This window comes from Antennarius striatus, chromosome 11, assembly GCF_040054535.1.
Source record: "Antennarius striatus isolate MH-2024 chromosome 11, ASM4005453v1, whole genome shotgun sequence".
NCBI lineage: Eukaryota > Metazoa > Chordata > Actinopteri > Lophiiformes > Antennariidae > Antennarius > Antennarius striatus.
The window spans coordinates 22,557,600-22,585,050 of NC_090786.1; the positions used below are offsets into that span (position 1 = coordinate 22,557,600).

General features: G+C 43.2%; 2 protein-coding genes across 7 annotated transcripts in view; one reads left to right on the top strand and one right to left on the bottom strand.

Annotated features, from left to right (window-relative positions):
- Positions 1 to 6,750, bottom strand: part of LOC137603919 (regulator of microtubule dynamics protein 2) — a 33,986-nt gene extending 27,236 nt beyond the window's left edge. The window contains exons 1-2 of one of the 3 annotated variants that reach the window (XM_068327784.1): positions 6,646 to 6,750; positions 5,236 to 5,687 (exon numbers count right to left, since the gene is read on the bottom strand). In XM_068327784.1, the coding sequence (XP_068183885.1) occupies positions 5,236 to 5,678 (443 nt within the window). In that variant the 5' untranslated portion in view covers positions 5,679 to 5,687; positions 6,646 to 6,750. Of the gene's footprint in view, positions 1 to 5,235; positions 5,688 to 6,609 lie in introns of all 3 variants that reach the window. The other 2 variants (XM_068327785.1, XM_068327782.1) reach the window with 2 other exon arrangements.
- A 9,213-nt stretch (positions 6,751 to 15,963) lies between these two features.
- Positions 15,964 to 26,740, top strand: cdc42ep3 (CDC42 effector protein (Rho GTPase binding) 3). 4 transcript variants are annotated; one of them, XM_068327879.1, is made up of 3 exons: positions 15,964 to 16,216; positions 18,993 to 20,100; positions 25,020 to 26,740. In XM_068327879.1, the coding sequence occupies exon 3, from the start codon at positions 25,241 to 25,243 to the stop codon at positions 26,297 to 26,299; it is 1,059 nt and encodes a 352-aa protein (XP_068183980.1). In that variant the 5' UTR covers positions 15,964 to 16,216; positions 18,993 to 20,100; positions 25,020 to 25,240; the 3' UTR covers positions 26,300 to 26,740. The 4 variants fall into 4 exon arrangements, with proteins under 4 accessions (XP_068183980.1, XP_068183981.1, XP_068183984.1 ...); XM_068327880.1 differs by lacking the exon at positions 18,993 to 20,100; XM_068327883.1 differs by lacking the exons at positions 15,964 to 16,216; positions 18,993 to 20,100 and adding an exon at positions 22,865 to 23,430.
- The last annotated feature ends 711 nt before the right edge of the window (positions 26,741 to 27,451 follow it).

Below are 27,451 nucleotides of genomic sequence, written 5' to 3' on the forward strand. Positions count from 1 at the left end.
TTAGTATAAAACCTTTAATCATAAAGCACACAATGAGCTGCATTTCCTCCTGAACATGTGTGTGTAAGTATGTGTGTGTGTGTGTGTGTGTGTGTGTGTGTGTGTGTGTGTGTGTGTGTGTGTGTGTGTGTGTGTGCTGATCAGGTTCGCCCTTCACTAAACAAAACTCCTCCTTATATCGTCTTAAATAAACCACTATCCAATATCCTAAATGCTGTTTTTTTGGGGAAATGAAAAGCAGCAGCGGTAATGTCCTTGAGCTACAACGACATGATGTGAAGACACTCAGTGGGAACTGTTCAGGGAATTACAAGTTCCTACAAGACACTTGGAAATGAGGCTTCTGACAGCTTGGCAGAGCGACAGGGTGATTGATGGGTCTCCTTACCTGCACAGGTAGTTTAGAGGAAGCTGTTGTGACACATGAGGAGTGAATAAACAGCTGGAACTTTTAACCTTTCAGTGGCTGCTCCACTCGCGCACTGCTTTGACATGAGGTCACAGGAGCAGTGATGCACCTTATCAGGTCTTCAGTTGATTAATAAGCATATTTTATAACCAAACATGTTGAACTACAATCTGTGTTTAGCTCTAAGCAATGAAAGCACTAATCTTGCTAATCTTTACGGCATTCTTACAGCTTTAGATTTCAAGAAACATGCAACAACTGTTACCCAACTGTGAGCCTCTCAGCCCCTAGTGGGATATTGTGTGGAGAAAATGCGGTCCACAGGGATCGAAGCCGACACACAGACACAAGGAGTGTTCTCTTAGGGTGTGAGGGTTCCTCAGGGGAACACCACACGTCCCCTGAGGGGGTGAACTTCTCCTCACACCCTCCGCTCTATCAGAAAAACACAGCGGCAGCAGGGGGGTATTTAAGGTGTGTGATTTTTTTAATGCATACTAACTCAGGCTGTAATTAAAGAACGTTTGAATGCAGCCGACAAACTGTCAGTCAAGACCCTTGACGACACCTGCTACAGGGTGGTCTCACGCTTCCATCAAACGAGCGACGGCGTGATGGAACATAAGGAAGGGCATCTGATCCGGAATAGTTGTCCAGCATGTAAGGAGACTGATCCAATCTGGCTAGGACTGGGTCTATGACACAGTGTCATTACCTGTTCATGAGCTGCCAAAGTCAAAACACCAACAAACACGGCTGGAGATTATCTGAGCCAATCAGAGCTGTAAAGGAAATATCCCTGAAATAAACAGTAGCTGTCACCGGATCGCTCTGAACAGAACGTTACGCCACTGAACCTACAAATCATTTTGTTAAAGAAACAAATAACCTTGAAAGGAAATGGAACCTTTAGAGGCCAGTAATTACCCAGGATGCACTGGGTAATAAGCTAGCATAGGTTATATTGCTGTGGTCATAAAATGCTGCTCCAAGGTAACGGATTAATTGTTGTTAGGACAACATGAGGCTGAGAACAGCAGGTCTGGAGATGCACACATCCCCACGAATTCTCCATGCTATAAAATACTTTACGCCAATAGCAGCCATAATTTCTGTGCAGCATCCAAGGCACGGACAACACGCATGAACGAGGGAGGGGATTTCTGCCTGACACGGACTGTCAAACAGGATCACTGATGTCTAAAACCAGCCTTGAATCATCAGTTTCACACCTTCTGACATATTGTTCATTTATCTATATCAAATAATTACATTAACAAATAACAGCTAAATCAATTTGCCGTCTGAGGCTGGTATTTAAAGTTTATACTTGATATCTGTCAGTGAAAGTAGCAGTTTATTTAGAGATGTGATCACATGGACGTGTGGATCGACTCGTCGTGAGCTCTAATCTACACGAGTCTTCTGATGATGTCATGTAGGTGTCATGTAAGAAAACCCAACATGTCACCCGCTACACGCTGCTAAACCCTTCATTCATTGGTCCGGTGGTTCGGTCACGTTCGTCCTTCAAACATCAAACATATCATGTGAACAGGATCCCGGTGGAGCGCTGGGCTGCTGCTTCTATTTTCAAACCAGTATGAAGACGAGACAAACACCAGACGGGACTGGAACACTCAACCTAATGAGGTGTGGCAACCGAGTCAACAGTAAGCCCATAAATGGGAGTGTAGCTGCACCGCAATCTATGAGGGCTGTGTCACATTTTGTATTTACCCCCAACAACAAACAGTTAATTTTCACTTCTAATTTTACAACCAAATTATTAAAGACAAAAAAAACCCCAAAACGACAGTGACTACATGGGGACTCGACAAGTCAATCTGTTCTCCATGAGATGTTCCTGCAACTGTTTCAGAACAGAAGCTTTATGAGAAATGAAGGGTTACACAACACACAAGAGGAGCTGATCAACACACGGCTCTATCCTCTGCACACAGGTGGAACAGAATAGTCGTGTGCGCTACCCTGTGGCTGCAGCTGCACACTGCTAGCTCTCCACTCCTACAGCTGTTTGAGCTCACACACGAGACCACAGTTAATTTCACCTCCAGAAAGTAGTGCATCCCTGGGATGTGCTTCCAGAAAAATTTGCACATCCCAACATGACGTTCATGCATCCTAAAAGAAATAACAGATTATACGGTAGAAGTGTACGCAAGGATTGAGTTATGTCAATAGTACAATATAAAAACTGAAACAGTTAATTTTACTGTTTTTATCTGGGCTTGCGCTAGCTATTCGCCACTTCGCCATAGGCAAAGCAAATTCCAGATTGGCTACAAGGGTTTTAGACTGTGTAGCCACAGTGGCATTCTTATTTTTCCGGAAAAAAAGCTAAAACTTACAACTTTTTCGCTCGTTAGCGGCGCTCGCTATTTCCGCTAGGCTATTTCTGCTAGCGAGCGGCGCTAGCTCCGCTACTGTGGCTTACTAAATTCTTTTACACTGAGCCACAGTGGTTAGTCATATTAGCTCCTAGTGCAAGACCAGTTTATTAATAACATCATAACTGTTTAAGTAAAACGAAAAAATACAAATGATATATTAGTTTTATTAAAATGTTAAAGCCTGATAGTCATTTAAAAAACTGTTTTAGAAATAAAGATGTAATAGTTTTGGGGGTTTTTTCACTTTTGCTTTTCACTCAATAGTTTTCTTTGCCTTTAATTCATTTATTCTCCTGTGGACACTGAACCAAGCTGACCGAACCTTCTCACCACACATTTCAGTAATATCTGTAGTATTATCTGTAGTATTATCTGTAGTATTATCTGTAGTATTATCTGTAGCAGTATCTGTCTTTTTCTTCATTAACTTTGGATTGAATTTTATGCAAGAAAACACTCATTGTCACTTGGTTTTTCACAAACTTTTGCATCTTTTCGGCGGCATGGTGTTAATCAGTCAATCAACCTTTAATTGTATAGTGCTTAAGCACATCAGCAGACATTTCAAAAAGCGCTTTAACAGACAGACAAACCGAACAGAACTGTTATTCTTGCTTTGGAAGGTCTAACTCCTCTCTCACTGCAACAATCAGACCTCGTGTTGATGTTTGGTCGATTTTAATAAGGCAGAATCAAACAGGTGAGTCTCGTGACGAGAAACTCGCGTGAGATAAAAACTTAATGGCGATTTCTGGGTGTGAAATTTAAGTGGAGAAATGGAAATATTGTGAGTATTTTTTTGAATGGAGGATCATTTAAAGCTTGCGTCCCGGGGACGCACGCTGTCTGACATCAAAGACCCAAATGAGAACATTGCTAGACATGAAACCAACTCCACACAACGCAAGCTGATTGGACCGGACGGATAAAGTTGTGAATGTGAGGACAGAAAATGTTCGGTTTTGTCCTTAATGTTTACACTTTGAGCAACAACCTGACCTGTCAGTCGAAAATCCACTGACTAATCAGTCACCACCAACTAAAAGAAAGACCTTTAGAGGATGGTGACTGGAGTACGCACTAACCAGCCATAACATCATGACCACCGGCCTAATGTTCTGCACGCCTCTTTTCTTTATCCTCCCACATCTGACAGACTGAGATTTGGGGAAATAAGAACAAAACCTTCATGTCTTTGGGTTACTTCCACAGATACTGCCCACTGTAAACTGGGAACACCAACAGAAGCTGTAATTTTGGAGAAGTTCTGATCCAGGGGTCCCGTCCTTGTCAACCTCGCTCTAATCCCCAAGCCGAACTCAATCTTCACACATCAGCTCTGAGGACAAACTGTTAACCGATACCACCCACAAACAGGTGCCACGTTACTTCGCTGGTCACTGGTTGAATGTTGCGGCTGAGTGGCACCACTGGACGCCACGGTCCACCTCCACACTGGACCAGTTCACCTCATCAGAGTCACAAACATAGGAAATAAGGTTCTGGTGGATAAACCACAGAAGTTACTGTTTAACCTGACAGCCACAAGTTACAGACGTGAGATGAATGTAAGTGGAAGTTGATTCTGCTCAGAGGTCAATGCTGGTGAACCAGGAAGAGTGTGAAACCACTGCCTATTCAGTGTGTGAGTGTGTGTGTGTGTGTGTGTGTGTGTGTGTGTGTGAATCTTTGACACAGGATGAGTTCTAAATATCTTATGTGATGTGTCAGTGTTCTCGTTTGCGTGCGTCCTTGCGTCTGTCACACACATGTTTTGACAGGGACAAACGATAGTCAGACGACGTGCGTCTCTACTACAGATATTACTGAAATGTATGTGGAGAAGGTTTTGTCAGCTTGGTTGAGTGTCCCCAGGAGAATATATGAATTAAAGGCAAAGAAAACTATTGAGTGAAAAGTGAAAAAACCAAAACAGTATTATATCTTTATTTCTAAAACTTTTTTTTTTAATGACTACCAGGCTTGAACATTTTGATAAAATATATAATTTTACACTTTTTTTCTTTTCACTTAAACAGTTATGTTATTAATAAAAACATTACATTAACAGTTTTAGTTTTTATATTGTACTATTGGTGAAACTTAATCCTTGCGTACGCTTCTACCGTATATTCTGTTATTACTTTTGGGATGCATAAACGTCATGTTGGGATGTACAAATTTTCTTGACGTGCATCCCAGGGATGCACTACTTTCTGGAGGTTAAATGAACTCTGGTGTGTGTGTGTGTGTGTGTGTGTGTGTGTGTGTGTGTGTGTGTGTGTGTGTGTGTGTGTGTGTGTGTGTGTGTAGCCGTTTGGCTCCTGTCACTGCTTGGTACAGTAACCCCGTTCAGACGTCTCGTTTAGAGAAACGTAACCTTGAATATTTTCCCGGCTGACACGGACTCACCCTCCTTCGCTCTCAGCTTCCTCTGAGCTCCGGCTGTGGACTCTGGCAGCGGCGCCTGCAGCCCTCTTCCTTCGTGTGGGCGTGGTCCGGTGGAGTGGACTGACCCGACGCCCCTCTCTGTGTCCACTCAGCTCCTCCCTGACATGGTCCTGCAGCGCTGGCAGAGCGTTCTTCAGGGCCTTCATCTCCTCCTTCAGCTCAGACACACATCTGATGAGGGCCTCCAGGTGCTCAAGCACCTCAGCCTGACCCGGCTGCAGGCAGGGGCCGTCAACCATCACAACACCGGTGCTCTGTTCATTAGCCTGGCTGAGTAAGATCCCGGGTGGGCCTGAGACTCTACGTCTGGACCTGAAGCCCTGATAGAGCACCACAGCCAAACTGACACCAGCTACTCCAGCCAGCGCTCCCAGAACCAGCACCTTGCTCTCTGGCTGGGACATCCTTCAGGCCTGGAGGAGAGGAAAAATTCCTTTTAATGATTTCTGAATCATAGAAATAGAAGTTTTCTTGAGAAGTTTCATGATTTTTGCTGCCTGATGTCTGTTTAGGTTCTCATTCTTCCAGGTCCTGGTTATCCAAAGGTGTTTAAATCGACCCACTGGACTTGTAGAAAGACATTTTACCTCTCATCCAACAATCTTCTTCAGTTCTGGTTGGTTGGTGGTTGAACTGAAGAAGACTGACCACCAACCAACCACCAGAAGTGATAAAGACTCCTGGATGAAAGGTGAAACGTCTTCAAAGAACTTTCTTCAAGTCCAGTGGGTTGATTTATATACCATTAGATGCATCAAGACTAGATACACAGAAAAAACGTATGCAGAAGAAAAATGGGAAGAAGTGTGAACGACAGAAACATGATGAATGTAGCACCACCACTAGCAACTACACACAGCACAGATTTGTTTTCAATATATTAACCCTAATATAAAATGTGAACACACAGCATAGCCCAAATGACTTGTTTTTCTGGGAGAAAATCCAAATGACTATGAATTTAAACAGATAGTAACATGTACAGTATGATGTAAACACGACTGACATTATACCTTAAATTACTAATCAATTATAATCAGTTTATGCCTTTAGTTTTATGTTAATATACAGAACAGTATTGTCATAGATATCATATGACTGCGATTACAATTTGAAAACAGACAGAAAATTAAAAAACGGATAATCGGGTGAAAATAAAAGAATTAATAACAATTGATGACAGTCATGTGACGATCAAACCTGACTGGGTCTCAGCCTGCTGCTAGCTAAGAGCTAACCGCTGTGATAAAGTTTCTTGTCAACGAATCAAATTTATCAAAATGTTAAACCCTTGTTAAGGGTTACCTTAACCAGTCCCACCTTAACTAGTCTTACCTTAACCAGTCCTATCTTAACCAGTCTTACATTTACCAAGAACTAGTTCCACGCTAGGACGACTCTGTGGTCCACGGTGTCCTGTGGGACAGGTGAGACGCGCTGAGCCTTCTGCCTCCCATCGACACTGGTGCAACGCTCTAAACACGCCGTGTGACCACGGAGCCGGAACAAAGGTTCCGGAAGTGTGCGTTTGAAACGGTAAGTTTAATTGTTCCTCGTGTCTGAATAGATAGATAGATAGATAGATAGATAGATAGATAGATAGATAGATAGATAGATAGATAGATAGATAGATAGATAGATAGATAGATAGATAGATAGATAGATAGATAGATAGATAGATAGATAGATAGATAGATAGATAGATAGATAGATAGATAGATAGATAGATAGATAGATAGATAGATAGATAGATAGATAGATAGATAGATAGATAGATAGATAGATAGATAGATAGATAGATAGATAGATAGATAGATAGATAGATAGATAGATAGATAGATAGATAGATAGATAGATAGATAGATAGATAGATAGATAGATAGATAGATAGATAGATAGATAGATAGATAGATAGATAGATAGATAGATAGATAGATAGATAGATAGATAGATAGATAGATAGATAGATAGATAGATAGATAGATAGATAGATAGAGAGATAGAGAGAGAGAGAGAGAGAGAGAGAGAGAGAGAGAGAGAGAGAGAGAGAGACAGACAGACAGACAGACAGACAGACAGACAGACAGACAGACACTTCAATAATCCCGGAGTAAATTCAGTATATTAACGTAACATGGGCTTTTGTATTGAAGTATATTAATTGTATCTTATTATTAAACCGATATATTTAAAAAAAATTAAAATGTAATTAAAAAATTAAAAAATTAAATTAAATTAAATTAAATTAAATTAAATTAAATTAAATTAAATTAAATTAAATTAAATTAAATTAACACTTTATGTGTTTGTCTATCAGCGGCCTCCCTCACTCACGATAAGTTCCAGTGTTATCACATCAACCTTGAACCTGCAGCACACGTGTTGTTGTTTTTTTAATGATTAACACTTTGACGGTTTGGTTTGTTTCATTTGACAGCTGTACATGGTCACTCCAGTGTACTGGTGTTTTCTGTCAGCCAACCTTCTAATGAGGAGGTGTTTCCACACATGATGTGAAGGTTGTTATGTGAACTTTCTCCCTTGTTTCCTGAACACTATGTTTTTTCCAGTCAGCAGCCTGCATCATACCTGCAAAAAATCCCCCCCCCCCCCAAGGCCATACTCCAGTCAGGTCCAGACCAGTAAATAAGCAGATATGTTCCACTGGTTTCATCCAGCCCTCACACATTAACACACATTCTCATGCCACAGGGGCAGAAACAAAAGCAGGCACACATTTCCCTGTTGGATATAACTAGGCTTCAGCTGTCACACACTAAAAAATTATAATAATGCATAGAATAATAATGGATACAATATAGTAATGAGAATAAATAATAATGGACAAATAATTTCCCTAACAAGATTAGTAAAGTTGAAAATATTTACATTACATTACATTACATTACACTGGAGAAAAACTGGAGCAAATGAGCCATCATTGTGAGGCCTGCAAGGAGACAAAACTAAGGTAAACTGTGGACTGTCTCTATAGGGACTCAGGGACACCATCAGCCACTGGCTTCAGACATCATGCTTTCCTCGTGGAGCAGATACACATCACACATTTCATCAAGAACTTGCTCCCTCATGTTAAAAACAGTTTCTGTTCCCTTAATTATAATTTTTCCTGACAAGAAACGAAAACATGACTATAAACACATTCCTTGATCTGTGACCCACCCTTCCTGTCCTCCCTTCAAAGTAAACACGTTATCTCCTCTAAGATAGCAAGAACTCAACATGCGGTGTTGAATGGCCAGCAGGGGGCGCTTGAAGAGCTCAACAAGAGGCTGAGCTGGAGGTGAGGAGCACGTCGGACCTTCACCAGGTTACATCCTCTGAGAACAAGTTTGATCAGCAGCTTCTGGCTGGAATAAACCACAGATCAACGCAAAGCCCTCTGAATCAGGGCCTCTTCTTCATGCTGACGCTAACAAACACATTACACAGCCTGCATCTGTGTGTGTGTGTGTGAGTCATGTCTATCTGGGTCAGTACGCGATGTCTGCTCTAAGGCTGAGATCACTGTTCTGTTACCAGATGACTGAGAAAAGACATCAGTTGTTCTATTAAACTTTATTAAATATGTTTGTGTTAGAAAGAAAACATGCAATATTTTTTAATAAGTTGAAGACATCGGAGGTTAATATAGATATCCTTAGATTGAACAGCAGGAGGTAATAATTGTGGTTCTAACATCCTCATAGATTGTTTCACACAGCTGATTTAAAAAATATCGAATAAAATCATGAAATGTCTGGTTGAAATTGAATGCACGGTAGAAACTGATTGGATGTCCACTCATTTGTAGCCATACCTGAGCCTGTAGGCATCTCATCCAGTCTCTGTCCGAGTTTCTTAGCTTGTTCCCGTCACAGTTCCTCCTCTATATATTTGTTCTAGAATCGCATTAGATTTCACTTGACTTCACATAAAAAGTCATCACGTCCAGCAGCATGGATGGTGTTAATGCTACTGGAGAGAGCTTTAACATACATAATTGTCAGATGGTTTACCTGAGATGAATGCATCATGTGACTGGAAAGGACAATGGTGTTTTCAAAATCTTTAAAATAAATCATGTAGTAAAATCCATTCAGAGTCAGACAATGGCTGGAAATACATCCATGTGGAAGGGTTTGTTCATTTCATTGCACATGACCTGGAATCTTTTCCGAAATCTAGAATGAGACTATAACCAAGGATTTCCTATACATCAATATACACAGGAACAAGTGAGGAAAACTAATAAGAGCATCAAACGTAAGGACACGATCAGGAAGGATAGCAGCAAAATAGCATTTATTATCAACATTATCATTGGTTAGAAGCTGATGTACCAGGACACGCTCCATCTCCCAGTGTTGAAGGAAGTGAAGATGATCTGGATTTGTTCCTGAACACCTCTTTCCCCCTGAAATGTGACCAAAACCAGAAACTTCTAGAAGCTCTTCTTAACTGACTGACAGAAACTAAAAACACAACTTCTTTGGCTGAGCTTCAACTTGTAAGCTGTTCTGTAAAAACTATGTCTTTTAGCAGATTCACCATGGTCACCATTCTATTTTGGTGTGCAAGTGCACTAGCCTTAGCCAACTAGCTCTGAACTGTTGACTACATGGTGACTGGTACACTCTGGGACTCTAGTCTCTGCGGGGCCTGTTGACACAGTGAGTCTTCACAGAAGAGCCGCGGTAGAGCGTCACGGCCCTGGGAGATGCTCCAGCTACTCCTCAGACATCAGACTGACTGACAACAGACAGGTTACAGGCAGAGAGACTTTGGGACACTAGAAGACCTCTTTGCCAAGGGGATGGATGTCCCTCCAGGAGGAAACTTCTACATGAAGGGACCCAGTTGAGGCAGTCTGAGTCTCTGTTTAGGGTGGATACTTCACTGTAGAGTTTTGCGGGCATCTCAGTTTGGAGGAGAACCCAGGGTAGGCCCAGAACTCCGGAAGAATTACATAACTGAAATAGCCTGAGAACACTTTGGGATTTCAAGATGACACAAACAGGGAAGTAGAAATATTATACAAACAGCCAAACAGCAGTTTGATGATTGACCTTCTGCTTTGCTGAGTTGGATCCTGGGAACACAGGGAGGACTCTTGTTAGGTTGGATGAGCAGCTCATTCTCACACAAGAGTTGATTATGACTGCACTGATGGGGTGGAGGCGCTGGAACTTGTGGTGGGCTGGTCTGGCTAAAACCGCCCAGGCCCTTTTTATAGTTCCAGTGTGTCCATGACCTGCTGAGCCTACCTTATCTCTGAACTGTCCAGTCCTCCTGGTTTGTCTCGTACCTTTGTTCAGTATAACGTCATAACATCGCAAAAAGAAGCAGTAACAGGCAATAGGTCATAGATGTATCTGGTACACATAGAGCTGGTGGAACCATGGCCACCATGCTGTACACTGCAGCTTGATTACTCAGTCCTATAAATCAACCCAGAAACGATTAGCCCGTAGGTTGTAATTAAACAACACATCTCGTAGCCTGAAGCCTCTTCGCTCCTGTTTTTCTCTCAGGCTTGATGTGTGTGGTTGCTGAGTGAAAGCCACCACAGTGGCGGAGAGGCCCAGAATAGCCCAGGGTGGGGAAGGCGAGCAGGCCTTGCATGTGGGCTGCTGACAGAGCTCTCTGTGGAGTCTGTGAGCCGTCCGCTGGCCAGTGGGATGGAGGCTGCTTCCTTATGCATGCCAGTGGTCGAGCCGGGCCTACACACCCTTCACTATTCCAGTCCTCTAATGCCTCTGCTCTCTGTTCTCATGCAGCTGGCTGCTGGAGTTACTGGGAAATTGAGCTGCATAAAGGTGGACGGGAAAGAAAGTTTGACAAAGTCCACTAATGTCCACTCATCTTGTCTGATTTCCTGTTTAGTACCTTTTTCTATCTTTACTGAAATATGTTCGAGCTCATTGTTTTACACGTGATGCTTCAAGAGCTATGAACATATTTATTCTTAGTTTATTTCATATATTTCAAGTGACATTACTCTCCAGTGACATGCAGTGAGGTTCATACTGGTGAGGCACTGATTTCATCATAATCAGATTTACAGACATATGAACCTACAGTGTACGTATTCACCATTTAATTAGCAACAGTGAGTGGGTCATTTTTAAAGTCTCACAGCAGAATTATTTATTTATGTTGTTACTACGTGTTTGTTTATATGTTGTTTACTTATAAATGAAGTCCATGCACAGCTCCTGCTGTCCAAAAGCATTGATAACTTGATTGTAGCTTGCTGTCACTTCTTCTGCAGCCGAGGAGTCCTGAGAAGAATTACTGGGATCACCAGCGCCCCCTACCATGAGGCAGGAGAATTGCGTGCCTCATTTGGTGCCTCTTCCTAGCTCTTTTAGGACCGCTCAACTCAAGAAAGACGTTATACACATACAGTTGTTAGCAAAAAAACTTTGTACATGGTATACACTAGCTAAACTATGGAAATACATTTCAATCAATTAATCAACTTTTATTTATATAGTGCTTAATCATGGCAACAGACATTTCAAAGCGCTTTAACAGACAAAAAAACCCCAACTGAACCCTCAAGAGCATAAGCGACAGTGGCGGGGAAAAATTCCCTCATTGAGGAAGAAACTCCAGGCAGGACCCAGACTCTTTTGGGCGGCCATCCACCTCGACCGGTTGGGTGGAAAAGAAATACATTGAAGATAAGGACAGGGTCAGAGAGAGAGAGACAGAGAGAGTCAGATAGACCAGATAGAGTCAGTGTCTTTATGGTTATATGTAGAACATTTGATGTAGGAGCTGAACTGGGGACCAGAAAGTCAGGCTGTGTTCACCGACTCCTGGGTTGTTGTCTTCATACATGTTCCCCATCATGTAGTTGGTTAATTCAAGGAACACTTACAGCTGCATGGATGACTGTATGGTGGAAGGAGGAGGAAAGGAAGCAGGACCCCAGACGATGGTTAGGTGAGGGGTGGTACTGGTGGGATGGGAGGAGCAGGTCCGCAGCATATGGATAGAATTATGGATTATGGATTATGCTTGCTCTGGAGGGTTCTGTTGGGTTTTTCTGTCTGTAAAGTGCTTTGAAATCTCTGCTGATGTGATTACGTGCTATACAAATAAATGCTGATTGATCGTTGATTGATTTTAATAGCGACATATAGAGAGATAGCATTACGGTCCCACTGTTTAACTGCCATCACAGCTAGTCGAGTCATTGATCAATCCATGGTGAGGGTCGACTGGCTGGTGTCTCACCACAGGTCTCTGATCAGTATTTCAGCAAAAATGTGAAAATTCAGCAATTTTGGATAAAAATAATCTAAAATTGTTGACATTAAATGGAAAATAACTTTATAATACACATCACTGAATAAACATAATTTAATTTATTTCTTTCATTTTCCATTTTTTCTTTCACAATAGCAGGTGGGGTTGTGCCTCATCTGCCCCCCCTGACTACACATCACTGCTCTCATTGTTTTCTGTGTATGCAAGAAACATGAGGAGTTCCTCCTGTGGTGTTCAGGTGTGTGTGACATGTTTTCAGTGTTTACAAAATGAAAGCAGACATATCCTACATTTGTAGGGGATGTAGGGTATCCTACATACTGTAAACTACTGTATATACTGTATGTGCAAATGAGGGACGACCCGGGGCCTTTCTTTGCGGTGTTCCCCTGTGTGTGAGTGCTCTCTGGATTTTCCAGCTTCCTCCCCCCACCAGAAGCATTAAGCAGCCATAGATTTGAATGAGAGTGTAAAATGTCATGAGTTTTCTCTTGAGTGGCTGGCAACAACCCGGTGAACCCCGCCTCCCATTCCTTATCAATGGGATAGGCTCCTGCCCCCCAGGACCGGGACACAGAACCTGATGGGAACATGTCAGAATTAGTATTTCTGTCTTCCCTGGACAAACGGATGATTAGTTGCATCATAATTATTATTTTGCAGTGAAGTCATTGTCAGCATCACTCAGCAGAAAGAAAACAAGTCTGGACTGGACGTCATGCTGAAGGCACACAACAAGAGCTTTTACTACATCATCCCAAGAAGTGGGATCGTTACTGCACACAATTAAATTCAGTGCTTACTAAGATCTTAGAGAAAAGCAGCATGTCATCAGTCTAATCTTTATAATCCATGCAGTGTATTTCCTCTGAGCTGCCACATCGCTCATCACAAAACGTAACGTACAGCTTTACACAAGCAGAGGAGAAACCATTTGGCGTCAGCATTTAGGTGAGACATTAACGTGTTAATGTCTTAATTGTGGTATAAACCGGTACAGTCAGTGTCTGCTAAAAGGGCTGATGCTAGCAGGCTTAGGAGGTTAGCACTAAAATACAGTTCAGCTGAGGCTAATGTGAAGATTATCCATTTTGCATAGATTTGTTCATATTTTGGCCAAATTAAAATATTTGACATGATGATGAGATATATTGATACTATAAGTCAGGGAACCAGTCAATTGTTATGTGGTCTGCTGGGTATTAAGTCCAACTGTCTAGAGACAGGCGTCCAGTCACACCTGGTGTAGGCTCAAACACGGAGTATCCGTGTGATACTGTAGGGACACATTCATCCTTCAATGTAAAGGAAGGAAATCATAATTCTGATGTCCAGAATCAGAATTATGGACATCAGAATTAGACTCAGTCCAATGACTCTGGAGCCGCTAATTTGTCCACTCCAAAGATCTGGGGAAGTTAATAATCCGTTTGCCCTCAGTCGGGCGTCTCGGTTGGGGTGTGTGCACCACACTTGGGTTGCGTCCAGCCTATCAAAGCATTCTTTCACATGATCACATCTTTTGTAGCCTGCCTGTGCTTCTGCCTTGAGCAGATGCTCAGTGTATCTGCACAGGCTTTGTGTCTCCATACTTGTGTACACACCGACAGACTCAACACAACACAGCTGAGGTATCTCTGGTATCTGTCTGTGCCTGCAGTAGCTGTGGATGACACACGCTGGACTTTCTGGGGAACGGGCCATTATTACAGACCTCAACACCAGCCTCTGAGCTAATATCTATGTTTGACAGGAGAAATGTGAGGTGCTATGTGTGGCATGTAGAGACATCCAGGACAAGCAGCTTGTGAAGTTTAACAGTGATGAGACAAACGTAGGGGTCCATGGACATGGTTTAGTCTGATGAACCGGAGGTGTTGGACTGTACCACCAACTACCTACTCCTCCTCTCTGGGCAGGTTTGGACCGGTCATCGCTGTCAGGTCCACTGTTGTCTAAATTGTTAGAGTAAAGTTGACACAATTTTGTTGCATTGCTAATAAGATGGCAGCTTGTGAGATGAAGGGTTGCCATCCATCCATCTTCTCATCGTAATTGTCTCGTCTTGAGTTTCTTTTCCACCTCGCGGGTTGTGGGTCTGCTGGAACCTATCCTCGTTGGCTACAGGTGATGAGGGTTACACCTCAGACGCATCGGCAGTTACCTAATTAATCCAAAAACTAAGATAGAGGCTCAATGCAAACTTATTCAGAAGTCAAGACTTTACAAAAATGACTTTTTTAAGAATAAACTGCTAAAATGTATAAAACTAGAGTAAGATGTGGTTTTAGTACAGACTCCCTGCAGAGTGTGGGTTTATCATGTCATCATGAGAAAAGCAGAAGAGAAAAATATCCATTTCAGAGAGAAGACATTAGATACATTTAAAAGGATTCTGAGAAAGGTGGCGTCTGATGACCCCAGTTCAGATCCTCCCACTCCGCTGTGCCAGGGTGTGTCATAATGACATGACAACACTGCCAAAGAATGTTTCGTTCAAATTACACAATTAACCTCTGCAAAGGAGAAACTTGAAGTATGACTCAGATGATACACACCATGCTTACTCATATTTAAAGCTGGAGAAAATCACTGTAATAAAGTGGCTTTTTGCAAACTCTCTGTCATCATGAAATCTCATTAACCTGATGGACGTTATCAGTTCAGATCCATGAGGTCACAGACAGGACTCTCAACAGTCTCAGAGTGGCGGTCGGTCCAGTCTTCTTCAGTGAGTTCTCCAAACACGCACCGACTTCCTCCCACCCTGGAATGTTATTTACAGACCGAAGAGATAAACCAATCCAAAGAGTGACACTAGTGTCCCCCAAGGGACTTTAAAGCTTTCATGAAGGCAAACAGGAAGTAATAACAGAAGAAAACAATGAGTTCCTGTCAAGTCATGCCATCTTCTTTAGCTTTGAAACGAGAGGCTCTTGACTCGTCACAGTGAATAATTTCCTCCTCACCAGCAGCTGGCGAGAACGTTACCAAAAAAACATCCCTTTACTCACGTTGTGTCATGGCACAAAGCGTTTTATGGGCACTGCTTTGTGTGTTCTTTGTGTTCTAACAAGGTGCTGTGTGTTCTTAGATGTTCTTAGAGCCTAACATACATTCCCGATTTTGAATGGTCTTCTCCAGGGGCCAGGGCTCCAGAAAGAACATTATAAAGACCATTAGGTCCCTAAAACGACACAGTCCAGGACTGAAGCCATCATCATTGATTGTTCCAGCCTATGATGTGGCTTCAGGCCTCCAACTGCCATCCTACCCCATCCTGTCCACCAACCCCCACCCCCCAGGATATAGGCAAGGGCAGCTCATCACCTCTCATCTGGCTGTGGATGGTTAGGGTAGATACAACCACAAGCTGATTGCACAGAAGGAGGAACGGCTACTGGAATTCCAGTGGGAGGACTCATCCCACTTCCTGTTTGTCCAGCAGTGCATGGCAGACATGAAACACTGGTGGTCAGATTGTCTGTGTAGAAAATAGCTTCTGTCACTTCGCAGCTGAGGAAGAGAAGCTGTTGACACCGTACCACCATCAGCCATCGGAGATGTTTCGTTATGACATCATCCTTCGTCACAGCTGGTCCTCCTTCCATCTCCCAGAGGTGATGATCTCCTGGTAGCTGTACTTCATGCAGGGATGCTAGTGAGTAAATCATTTGGAGTGTGTTGTTGAGTTTTCCCTAATGAGCATGACCTCAGACCTGAGCTGAGACCATAATGACCTCAGAGGTCAAGTTTTCCTCACAAATAGTTTGTTTATCTGTTGGTTAGCTTGCATGATACGACAAAAATATGAATCCATCCATTTCAAACAAGTCAACTGGGAGGTCAAAGCATTTCTTTTTGGGATGGATCAGGAAATAATGGATGAATCTAAATACCAAAGTCAGGCATTTTTAAGGGGCTGACATACGTGATATTGTGTAATTCTATGCAGTATTGATGGATAGCAGTAACAGTGGTGCTGGATTGCCTCTCACTTGCTTTCAGCTTGAGTGATTGTAACTGATAGAATTGACAGTTGACAATAAAAGCAAATCTTATCTCCGAAATAGCAGAAACAGTGAAAAAAGTTTCTGCTTGGATCAGTGTAAATCACATGTGTCAAACTCAAGGCCACATCATTTTACGTGGCCCGCAAGAGTTTCTAATAATAAATACAGCAGGTCAAAAGTGTGCTTTGTCCAAAAACTACATTTCCCACAATGCAGTAATTCAGCCCATTTTAACATGAATAAAAACAGGAACAAAGTTAATGTCCTAACTTGTGTCTGATGTTATTTTTCTTCATTGATTGATAGTTTGATCCTTGATTGATGGAGTTCTGTGGGTTTAATAACCTGACAAATGAAAAGGATTTATGTTAGAACAGAGAAACAAACAAACATGTTTTTTCTGTCTAACTGTAATGTTTGGAACTAGAATCAGTCAGAAATTCAGTTATTTAACATGAAGGAGTAGTTACATTTAGTTACATTACACTGAGTTACATTTAGTTACATTAGACTGAGTTACATTTAGTTACATTACACTGAGTTACATTTAGTTACATTTATTAGTTACATTAAGGAGTAGTTACATTTAGTTACATTACACTGAGTTACATTTAGTTACATTTATTAGTTACATTAAGGAGTAGTTACATTTAGTTACATTACACTGAGTTACATTTAGTTACATTTATTAGTTACATTAAGGAGTAGTTACATTTAGTTACATTACACTGAGTTACATTTAGTTACATTTATTAGTTACATTAAGGAGTAGTTACATTTAGTTACATGACACTGAGTTACATTTAGTTACATTTATTAGTTACATTAAGGAGTAGTTACATTTAGTTACATTACACTGAGTTACATTTAGTTACATTTATTAGTTACATTAAGGAGTAGTTACATTTAGTTATATTACACTGAGTTACATTTAGTTACATTTATTAGTTACATTAAGGAGTAGTTACATTTAGTTACATTACACTGAGTTACATTTAGTTACATTTATTAGTTACATTAAGGAGTAGTTACATTTAGTTACATTACACTGAGTTACATTTAGTTACATTTATTAGTTACATTAAGGAGTAGTTACATTTAGTTATATTACACTGAGTTACAGTTAGTTACATTTATTAGTTACATTAAGGAGTAGTTACATTTAGTTACATTACACTAAGTTACATTTAGTTACATTTATTAGTTACATTAAGGAGTAGTTACATTTAGTTACATTACACTGAGTTACAGTTAGTTACATTTATTAGTTACATTAAGGAGTAGTTATATTTAGTTACATTACACTGAGTTACATTTAGTTACATTTATTAGTTACATTAAGGAGTAGTTAAATTTAGTTACATTACACTGAGTTACATTTAGTTACATTTATTAGTTACATCCCACCCTTTGAGAACAGCTGTTATGCTGATGTGGCCCTCAGTGAAAATGAATTTGACTCCCCTGATCTAAATGTTATCCTCTGTCTTATTAAAGCACTCATCTGACAGTAATGACACACACTCCTGTTCTTAATAATCACATCCTGATTTGTGCACTTAGTACAGTATGACAGTAGGACAGTAGGACAGTAGTCTGAGGGGACAGCCACAGCGCAAGTTTTTCCACCTGAAGTCGAGTTTCTCTTTTCTAAACAGATGAGCAGGCAGTGTTTCTTTGTTTCTAGAATCCCTTTACTGACCGGACTAGAGATCGTTTCAGGGACGTCTCTTCTGCCACACTCATCTTGTTTCACTGGCTGCCATTTATTTTAACCAAACTTTTCTTTCAAATTCAAACTGTGTATCAGAATATGTTCGCTGGTCTCGGCCACAATGTCTTTTCAGGAGCTTGTTACTATCTTGTCTTTTTGTTTGCATGCTAATTCAGTTGATATCCTCAGGACTGCACCCCAACTCACACCAGCGTTTGAAACCAGCGGAGTCTTTGCTTTGCACTCTACCTTTCACCTCATGCCAAGTTTACTCAGTTGCTGAAACAGGCACAAAGCCAAGGTGTTCCATCTAGTGTGTGTGGTCTGCTGCCATTCAGGATTGAGCGTTGACACACACTCACACAGAAACAATCTTTTTGGGATGCTGCCACTGAGCAAGACGGTGTTTAGACTACATGAAATCCCTTTCTCCGTTTCGTCCAGCTGCTCCTGGCCTGGCTTCCTCTCTGTCTGACGTCTACAGACGCGGGTTTTACTGTCACACTGAAATCTGTGTGCACAAGATCAATGTGTCATCCTGCTTGTTATAGAGGGAACTGTCAACATGTGGCATCAAACCGCAGAAACTATATGTGTGTAGAGTAGTTTGTTCCATGTAATGAAGAGGAGGTGAAAGACTCGGTGACCTGCATCAGTAGACCATCCAGTAGTTATTGATTGGAATATTGTTTTGGGCTACTTTATTTCAGATAGCAGTTGGAGAATGACAGCAGGCAGGAGAAGGAGTGACTCATGACAGGATGCAAAAGGGACTGTCTAACCCCTGCGTCATCTAGACCCCCATTTCAGATGATTCTGGATTGTGGAAATTCTTTACCTTTTCTAGGTTTGATCTCCTAAGTTCAGTGGAAATCTGATTAGATCATAACGACACAATGGCATCATCAATAGATCTAGTACACTTCATAGTCTGACCTGGACCCTCAGGAACTTTGTTCTAAAGTTCTTCTGATCCTGATGAAAGCTATCATCAGGTGAAATGCAGTTTATCTAGAGTAATTATCAGACAAATAATGATGCCAATGTGATCCAGGTCCTACAGACAAGCTCTCGCGGTGCAGGAGTCACATGATCAGGGCTAGCCTATCAAGGGACTGTAATGATGCGATTGGGGAACTGAGGTGCTTCGACAGAGGTTCAATGTCTTTACTGACTGCTCCATTTGGAATTATTTATACAATTTCTGCTTCAGTTTCTAATCATGAAGATCAGACTTCACAAATGAAAGCAAAGCAAATAAAAGACTTTACATGTTTATTTAGCATGAGTAAAGGCTTCCTAATGTAACGCTGGAGTGGAGGTCCAGTCAGAAACAAACAGCTCTGCAGTGCTGCAGGATTTTTACAGCAACTAAAATCCATTCATTCTGCAGCAGCTGTGAAAATGAACATAAAATGAACAGACCTGAGGAAAACAATGAGGACATTTTTTATTTGAAAAGCTGTTTGAAATACCAGTTCTCAGTAGGACAGAGGACAGGCATGCACAGGTGATGCCAGAGAGAGAGAGAGAGGAATGTGAGCAGAGAGCGAGAGAGGAAGAAGGGGTGGAGTGACGGGAGGTGTAGGAGGAGACTGGCTTCAGCATTGACTCAGAGCTGGAAGGCGATTCTAGAACAGCTGTCCAGCAGACGCCCCAGCCCTAAGACGTGCAGCCGGAGGCAGACGCTGGAGGCAGAGCCGGGTCAACATGCCTCAGGAGTAACACAGCAGCCGCCGGCCGAATGACCGTCCTGCTGCCGCCGCAGCGCTCAGGAGGACAACACAAGATCAGCACCTCTTCATCACAATACCTGAGGTGGGTGGCAGCAGTAGCATGTGTGAGTTCACACTGAGCTACTGATAGGCAGGTTAGTGGTGCTGCAGCGGATGACACGCCTCAGGGCTCCCTGAAGGTCTGACTTGCTAGAAGCAGTGAAATGTGTCAGGGTCCGTCAGGCGTGTGCATGAATCCAGCAGATGCTCACATGTATGGAACACAAGAGCTGGACTGTTAGGAGCAACATGATCTCCTCTACTCTAACCAATGAGACATACTTAGTGTGGCGGTACACACTGACGGCATGCTGTTCTAAACCCCCCCTTGGAGTTCTGGAGGAGTTTCTACCCGTTTCCTGGGAGGGACAAGGTTTTGTCTCTGTCTATATACGTTGACATTCCCTTGGTACAAGTTGACTCAGTTTCCTGCTCATCTTTGCCAAGGATAACTCTGGCAAGTGCCGTTTCTGATTTTGGGTATCTCAAGGGGAATAAGAAAGAATACTCCACCCTGGTAACAGACCCCAAAGTGAGGCCTTTGCCCATACTTGAGTTTTCATGCAACAAACAGCTCCCTGGCTTCTTGGAGGCTACTATTACCCTCTGTGGTATTTGTGTTCTATAACCGTCCCAAAGAGAGGGTCTCTCTGCTAGTCAGAGGCGTGACAGAAGTAAGGGCCGTGGTTAGACGTTAGAAGTACAATTTAGAATGTGGAAAAACATCCTCAGAGTATGTTTGAAGAGGCAGGGGGGAGGAATGCAAGTCTGTCTCCACATGCTGATGATGTTATACTTACCACAACTGTTTCAGCGGCGCTTCAGAAATTGTGCTATTTTTCACCAGCACTGATGTGAAATGTCAGCACAGTGATCCCATCAGGAGGAATATGCAGGGGATGCACAATTTCTATTTTAGAGATTGGGAAAGTCATGTGGAGGTGGTATTCTGAACAGCTGCTCTCGTCGCAGGCCGGTTTGATGGAGGCTGAGCATGTGTTCAGGCTAAAGAGACGCTCCTCAGAATATACTGACCCACTTGCATTACACGTGACTTGTATGTGTTCAGAAAATACCCAGACAGATCAGGTGCTCTTAGTTTAATTACCAGATACCAACCCCACATTTATCTACCCCCCACACTCCAACTTTCATCACCTCACTCCCTCCGCTGCCCCCCCTTCACCACCATCCAACCAGTGATGCAAAGATCCATTTTTAAGACTGGAGTGGCTCCAGATCACTTCATGCTGTGACAGATAGCTCTGACCCAATGACACAGTGACTTTATCCTGGGACTCTTGTTGTGATTGGACAGCTGCCCAGGCAAGTAGTTTTGGAAGAAAGGTGCCGTCAAGACTGATCTGCCCCAGAGGTGTAAATGAAACCTGCAACCACATCCTGCAAAGGCGGCCACTCTGAACAGTCAGCGTGTCTCATGCTGGACTCTCTCCCAAAAGGAGGGTTTAAATCTGACCTGAAGAACAGAATATTACCAGAATGTTAACAGAATGTTACTGAATATTACCAGAATATTACCAGAATGTTACTGAATAATATCAGAATGTTACCAGAATATTACCAGAATATTACCAGAATGTTACTGAATAATATCAGAATGTTTCCAGAATATTACCAGAATATTACCAGAATGTTACCAGAATGTTACTGAATATTACCAGAATGTTACCAGAATGTTACCAGAATGTTACTGAATATTATCAGAATATTATCAGAATGTTACTGAATATTATCAGAATATTACCAATCTGCAGAGACACAAGCAGGTGAATACATCAGCGTAGAGGTCCATCTTGAGACTGCCTGAACTCTGCTAATTAATTAATTTCATATTTGAATTGATTCATATATTAGAACCTACCTAAGCTGACCTGTGTCCACCATACACTGGATCGGTTGGTTGGTTGGTTGGTTGGTTGATTGGTTGGTTGGTTGGTTAAATCAAACTATGACTGTTCAAATTTTCACAAACTTCATGGCGGTGGGGTGAAATAAGAAAGAATAACCAGTAAAGGGAACATTTGACATCACTGCACAAAGTTACCGGCAACCACAAGCCCTGGTTGAGGAGTGGGACATGGGCCGAGCAAACTAGCCTGTCACTGGAAGGTTTTTTTTTGGTCTTTATGTAGGTATGTGCTCTCAGCGGTTCCATTCTAGTTAACATAGATATTTCTCCAAATAAACTCAAATCAATACTAACTTCCCCTAGCTCTAACTGAACAAGCATCATAAGGTTTTGAAGCAGACCGGCAGAGGGATATTGTTTCCTTCATACTTCTCTGCTGGCCTCTGGAATTCCAGTCATGTTTGTCATATAAGTCAAACTGAGCCTCCAGCGGGACGGCTGACACGAAGGTCAGACCTCCAGGTTTTCACCGTCCCAGCTGACTCCTCGTAGGCCACAGGTGCTGACCTTGGGTAGGACACACAGCTGATGTATCTCTGTGTAGGTTGAGGAATTGGGTTGCTCTGCTGCTCAAGAACGTTGTATGTCGCGCCTGAAGTTTCCCCCGCCTCATGCCCTAAACCAGCTGGGATGGGCTCCAGCTCCCTGCGACCCACCACAGCAGATGAAGAGGTAACAGGAAATGGATGGAATAATAAAGGGTACATCATTTCACCTGATTGTAGCATATAGCATGTATATATAGAGTCAAGGAAGAGGAATAGAAGGGAGGAGTTATTGTGAGTCAGAGTCAGAGTTGTCATCAGACAGATGGTCACCATGAACACTATCTTCACTAGCTTTTGGTTTGTCATGTATGATTAACAGTAAGGTATCAAAGATATGAAGCCTGACGCCCTGAGATGCTAACGAAGACAACAACAAACAACAACAAGAGGGGAGATGAATGTTAAAGATGCATGAATGTAGCTGTGCTGCCCCCATGGGGTTTGTGGCAAAAAGGGGAACTGCGGGATGTCAGTCTGATATAATGTCGCACATTTGTTCGTATCTACGAATGTTCGTAAGTATCCATCCATCCATTCACTTTCTATAACGGCTTCTTCCGCCATCGCGGGTCACGGGGTGCTGGAGCCTATCCAAGCTTACTAGGCGCGTGAGGCAGGGGACATTCCGGGCGCGAAGCCAGTGCACCGTGGAACCACATGTAGACTGACAACCACTCACGCACACACTCACACCTACTGGCAATTTGAAACTGGCCAATTTGCCTGAAGCGCATGTTTCTGGAGGTGGGAGGAAGCCGGAGAACCCAGAGAGAACCCACGCAGACATGGGGTGAACATGAGAACTCCACACAGAGCGGGACTCGAACCCGGAACCATCTTGTTATGCAGCGACAGCAACACCCACTGCGACACCGTGCCAACAGGACTATATACAGTACGTTTGTGTTTGTGTATGTGTGATATGTCTCTCTATTTCCATTCTGAGAGAGACAGGTATAGAAATGAGCTCTTTTCAAGTACCAGCAGTCAAGGTCACACAGCAGTGAGGAGCAACAACGAAAGTGGAGGAGGAAGATACTGCAGTACGCCCTCCCTTTTCTCCCTTCACTGTTAGCAAACACCTTTACACATGGTGTGTAATCACAACTGTTATCTGCCATGAGCGCAGTGTTCATTCACACAGACAGCAGCACTAGAATACACAAGGACTGCTGCAGAGACGTGTTAGCATTCAACACTGTCGCACGTGTTCTGCATCCTTCAACGTCTGTGTTGGTTATACATAGCCCTACAGCGTGGACCATATGTGGGTCACCAGGACATGTTTTAGTGTGAGAAGAGTTTCCCTTTCTCTTACTGACGTCCAATGCAGTTTACACTGAGGCTGCATAAGGCTTCATGAAGCTATATGAGGCCTTATGAGGCCTTATGATGCAGCACGAGGCTGCATGAGGCTGCATGAGGTAGATACAGCTCTGCTCCTTGTGGAGCGTGTAGAACGGATGTGCACTGGCTTCTCTTGTGTCTCTGTGGCTCCACACTAATGCTCCCGCTGGATAAACAGTGTCTACTTAGTGTGTGTCAGATAAGGCTGATGCAGTGGCTGCTATCGGGGAGGTGGGGGCTGCAGCTGGAATGTGGATGTTTTCTCAGTCTGGACTTGACCGCCCAGGAACGCTTGGAGCAGCAGAGCTCTGTCAGATGGTCGCTGCTCACAGACCTCAGAAGTAAATATGGCTATAAATGGGCAAACTGTCTCCTCACTGGTGCTACCTTCAACCCCCCATCACAAACTCTCTCTCTCTCTCTCTCTCTCTCTCTCTCTCTCTCTCTCTCTCTCTCTCTCTCTCTCTCTCTCTCTCTCTCTCCCTACTACCAAGTCATTTCCACCACCCTTCGTCTTCTCTCATTGGTCAGTGGCTTCCACCAGTCCCATACGCAGATGGGTTTGAAATGGAGAAGTTTTTATTGGGCAGCGACCAATCAGCATCTTTTTAACATTCACCCCATCCTCATGTATCTGAAGTTCTATTAAACCTACAACCGCCCAAACAAATTCAAAATGTGCTTCATCTCCTTTCTTAGCATCTTCTGTAGGCGTTGAATCCATCACACTATCCCCTGAACCCGCTCCTCCTCCATCCTCCCCATTCCTCCCCCATTCCATTGCTTTCTATCTGTTCCTTAAAAAGGCTAACCCTGCTGAACCTACAGTCTCTCTTTGCTTCTTTCTTCTAATCTGCAGTCCAGCTGTTCCATATTAGCACATCCAGAGCTGTGGATGCCAAAGAAGGCTTGCATGTAGAAGTGTGGACAGAGCAGCAGAACCTCAGACCTGACCCTCCTTAGCTCTGACCTCCAAGCCCACCAGGTGCATTTTGAAGATGAGGGTATTTTTCCCTTGCAGGACTCAGAGGCAGTCAGGCTTTTTGTAGAGGTTAGGACAGGAGGTTGGTGTTGGTAGCAGAGATCATTGAAGTATCCTCCAGAACAATGCTGACATGTTTCTGTCTCTGATTTCAGGTGAGCCAGTGTTTGATCTTCCTTCTCCAACATCTCTGGTCCTCATTGGAATCCTTTCTTGATCGATGCCGCAATAACTGGGAATACTTCTGCTGTCTTGAATGTCCAGTTTGTTTCTGAGGATGTAAGAGAACTTCTCCCCTGCCCATAACGTCCAGAGCTTAAAGAAGATTTCTGACTTTTCTATCTAGTACCAATAGATTTCTTCTACAATTACAGTCATGCCAGCAAAAGCCCCGATATACCTGAAACCCAGCAACAGTAAAAAGGGAAAGAAATGTCGCCTCAGAGATATCTTGTCCCCAGACATGATAAGTCCACCGCTGGGCGACTTTCGCCATACCATCCACATTGGCAAGGGCGGAGAGAGAGATGCCTTTGGCGACATGTCTTTCCTTCAAGGGAGGTATGAACTCCTTCCTGGAAAGAGAGACATCCTCCCTCATTTCGGCATCCAGGGTGAGTTCCTGAGAGCGAACAGCACTGGTGATGCTTCCCTTGCTGAGACCCCGTCCCCAGTGCTCAAAAATGCTATTTCCCTCCCAACCATTGGTGGCTGCCAGGCGCTTACGCTCCCACTTGTCCCATCCACTGTCTTCTCCATACCCCCGGAACCCATTGGGGACATAAGCGGGACCAAAGCTCCCATGAAACCTGATGGCCCAGAGGAGGTGGACATCCTGCAGATGGACGTGCTGTTGCACTCCATGGACATCTTCGGCAGTGAGCCTTCATCCTCAGCAGGCATTCAGTCCAGGCCAGATGTCCTCCTGGATTTGCTGGAGAGCAGAGATATATCCACTTTGAAAGCAGTTGAAAAAACTAATAAAATGAACAGGAGTGGAGTCAGGTTTGACGAGCCATCATCCAACTTCATCAGCGGTCACAACAGCAGCGCCTTTAAAGCCAGTGGGAGCCTGACCAGCACCACCAGCAGTGATAGCTGCAGCAGTTTTGATGGTAAAGGGCTCTTCCACCACCGTGTCTGCAGCAGCAGGGCTCTCACTGGCTGTGGACTCTTCAATGGCGAGCTGGCCGGAGCCGGATTCAAACAACAGCTCTCCAGGTGCAGTGGACTGTGGGTGGACCGGGACAGCGGGGTGGAGGACAGCCGCATCTGTGATTTGGAGTTTGAGCTTCCCAAGGAGAAGACCAGATCCCAGGATTCCCTTGCCCAGATTACAGGGTCATTCCTGTCGCTGGAACTCGATCTGGGCCCATCCATCCTGGATGAGGTCCTCAACATAATGGACAGCCCCGCAGTGAAGAGCAGGCCTTGACCTGCGTGGAGGCCCTAGGAGGAGAAAGGGATATGAAACTACAGCCAGGAGGAGAAAGACAGAAGGTCGACATGGTGTTGGGGTGTATCACTGAGATGGAGACAAGCTACAAACAGTTTTTATTGTCAAAACATGTTTCTATTCTAGCTTCTATGGAGTGTTGATTGGTCTTCAGTTGCTTGCCACGCTAGCTGCATGTCCTACGAGTTAAAGCTCTAACACGTGGTGCCTTAAGATGCCTCATTCATGATAGATGGATGTCGTTCCACTGAACATGACAGGTCCTTTGTTTCTCACACAGTCTGGAAATGATTGCATTGTTGTGACTATAAGAGTGTTTAACAAGGCATTATGATTTTTGTCACATGACTGTTTCAAACAACACAACACTACGTACTTGCTTTTTTACATTTGAAGCACAAATAAATGGGTTTTGTTGTACAGCTTACTGTGGGTGATATGAGCACACACCACAGCTGAGAATTAGTTTACCTTGTGTTGCCGTGGAAACTCACAGCACAGTCTCCCATCAGCCCCAGAGAGACGATATCAAGAGTTGATCCAAGACATCAGACATTCTTTCAATAACTTTCAAAAAATTACATTTTAATTAAATTAAATACTCCATAAATGTAGAATAAATGATGACAAAGTTGCCTCTGATAAGCAGCTTCATCAGTGAAAAATGAAATACTACTAATAACAACATCAAAATGACAATAAGATAATATTTTCCAAAGCAATTATGTGTTACATATAAAACACCAATAGCAACACCAAACAGCACACAGGGACACAAGTCACTGCTAATCACACAATCCTACGAGTATAAAGAAGGAAGGATAAAGGAAGGAGCACCAACCAGCAGCCATCATCCACCAACCAGCAGCCATCATCCACCAACCAGCAGTGTTCATCCACCAACCAGCAGCCATCATCCACCAACCAGCAGCCATCATCCACCAACCAGCAGCCATCATCCACCAACCAGCAGCCATCATCCACCAACCAGCAGCCATCATCCACCAACCAGCAGTGTTCATCCACCAACCAGCAGTGTTCATCCACCAACCAGCAGCCGTCATCCACCAATCAGGCGCCAGCTCCTTGTGTTTGCATGAGGACAGGCAGAGGACGGTCCCTGGAATTCCC

Coding starts and splice junctions, on each gene's coding strand:
- cdc42ep3 (XM_068327879.1), top strand. CDS start 25,241: ATGCCAGCAAAAGCCCCGATATACCTGAAACCCAGCAACAGTAAAAAG.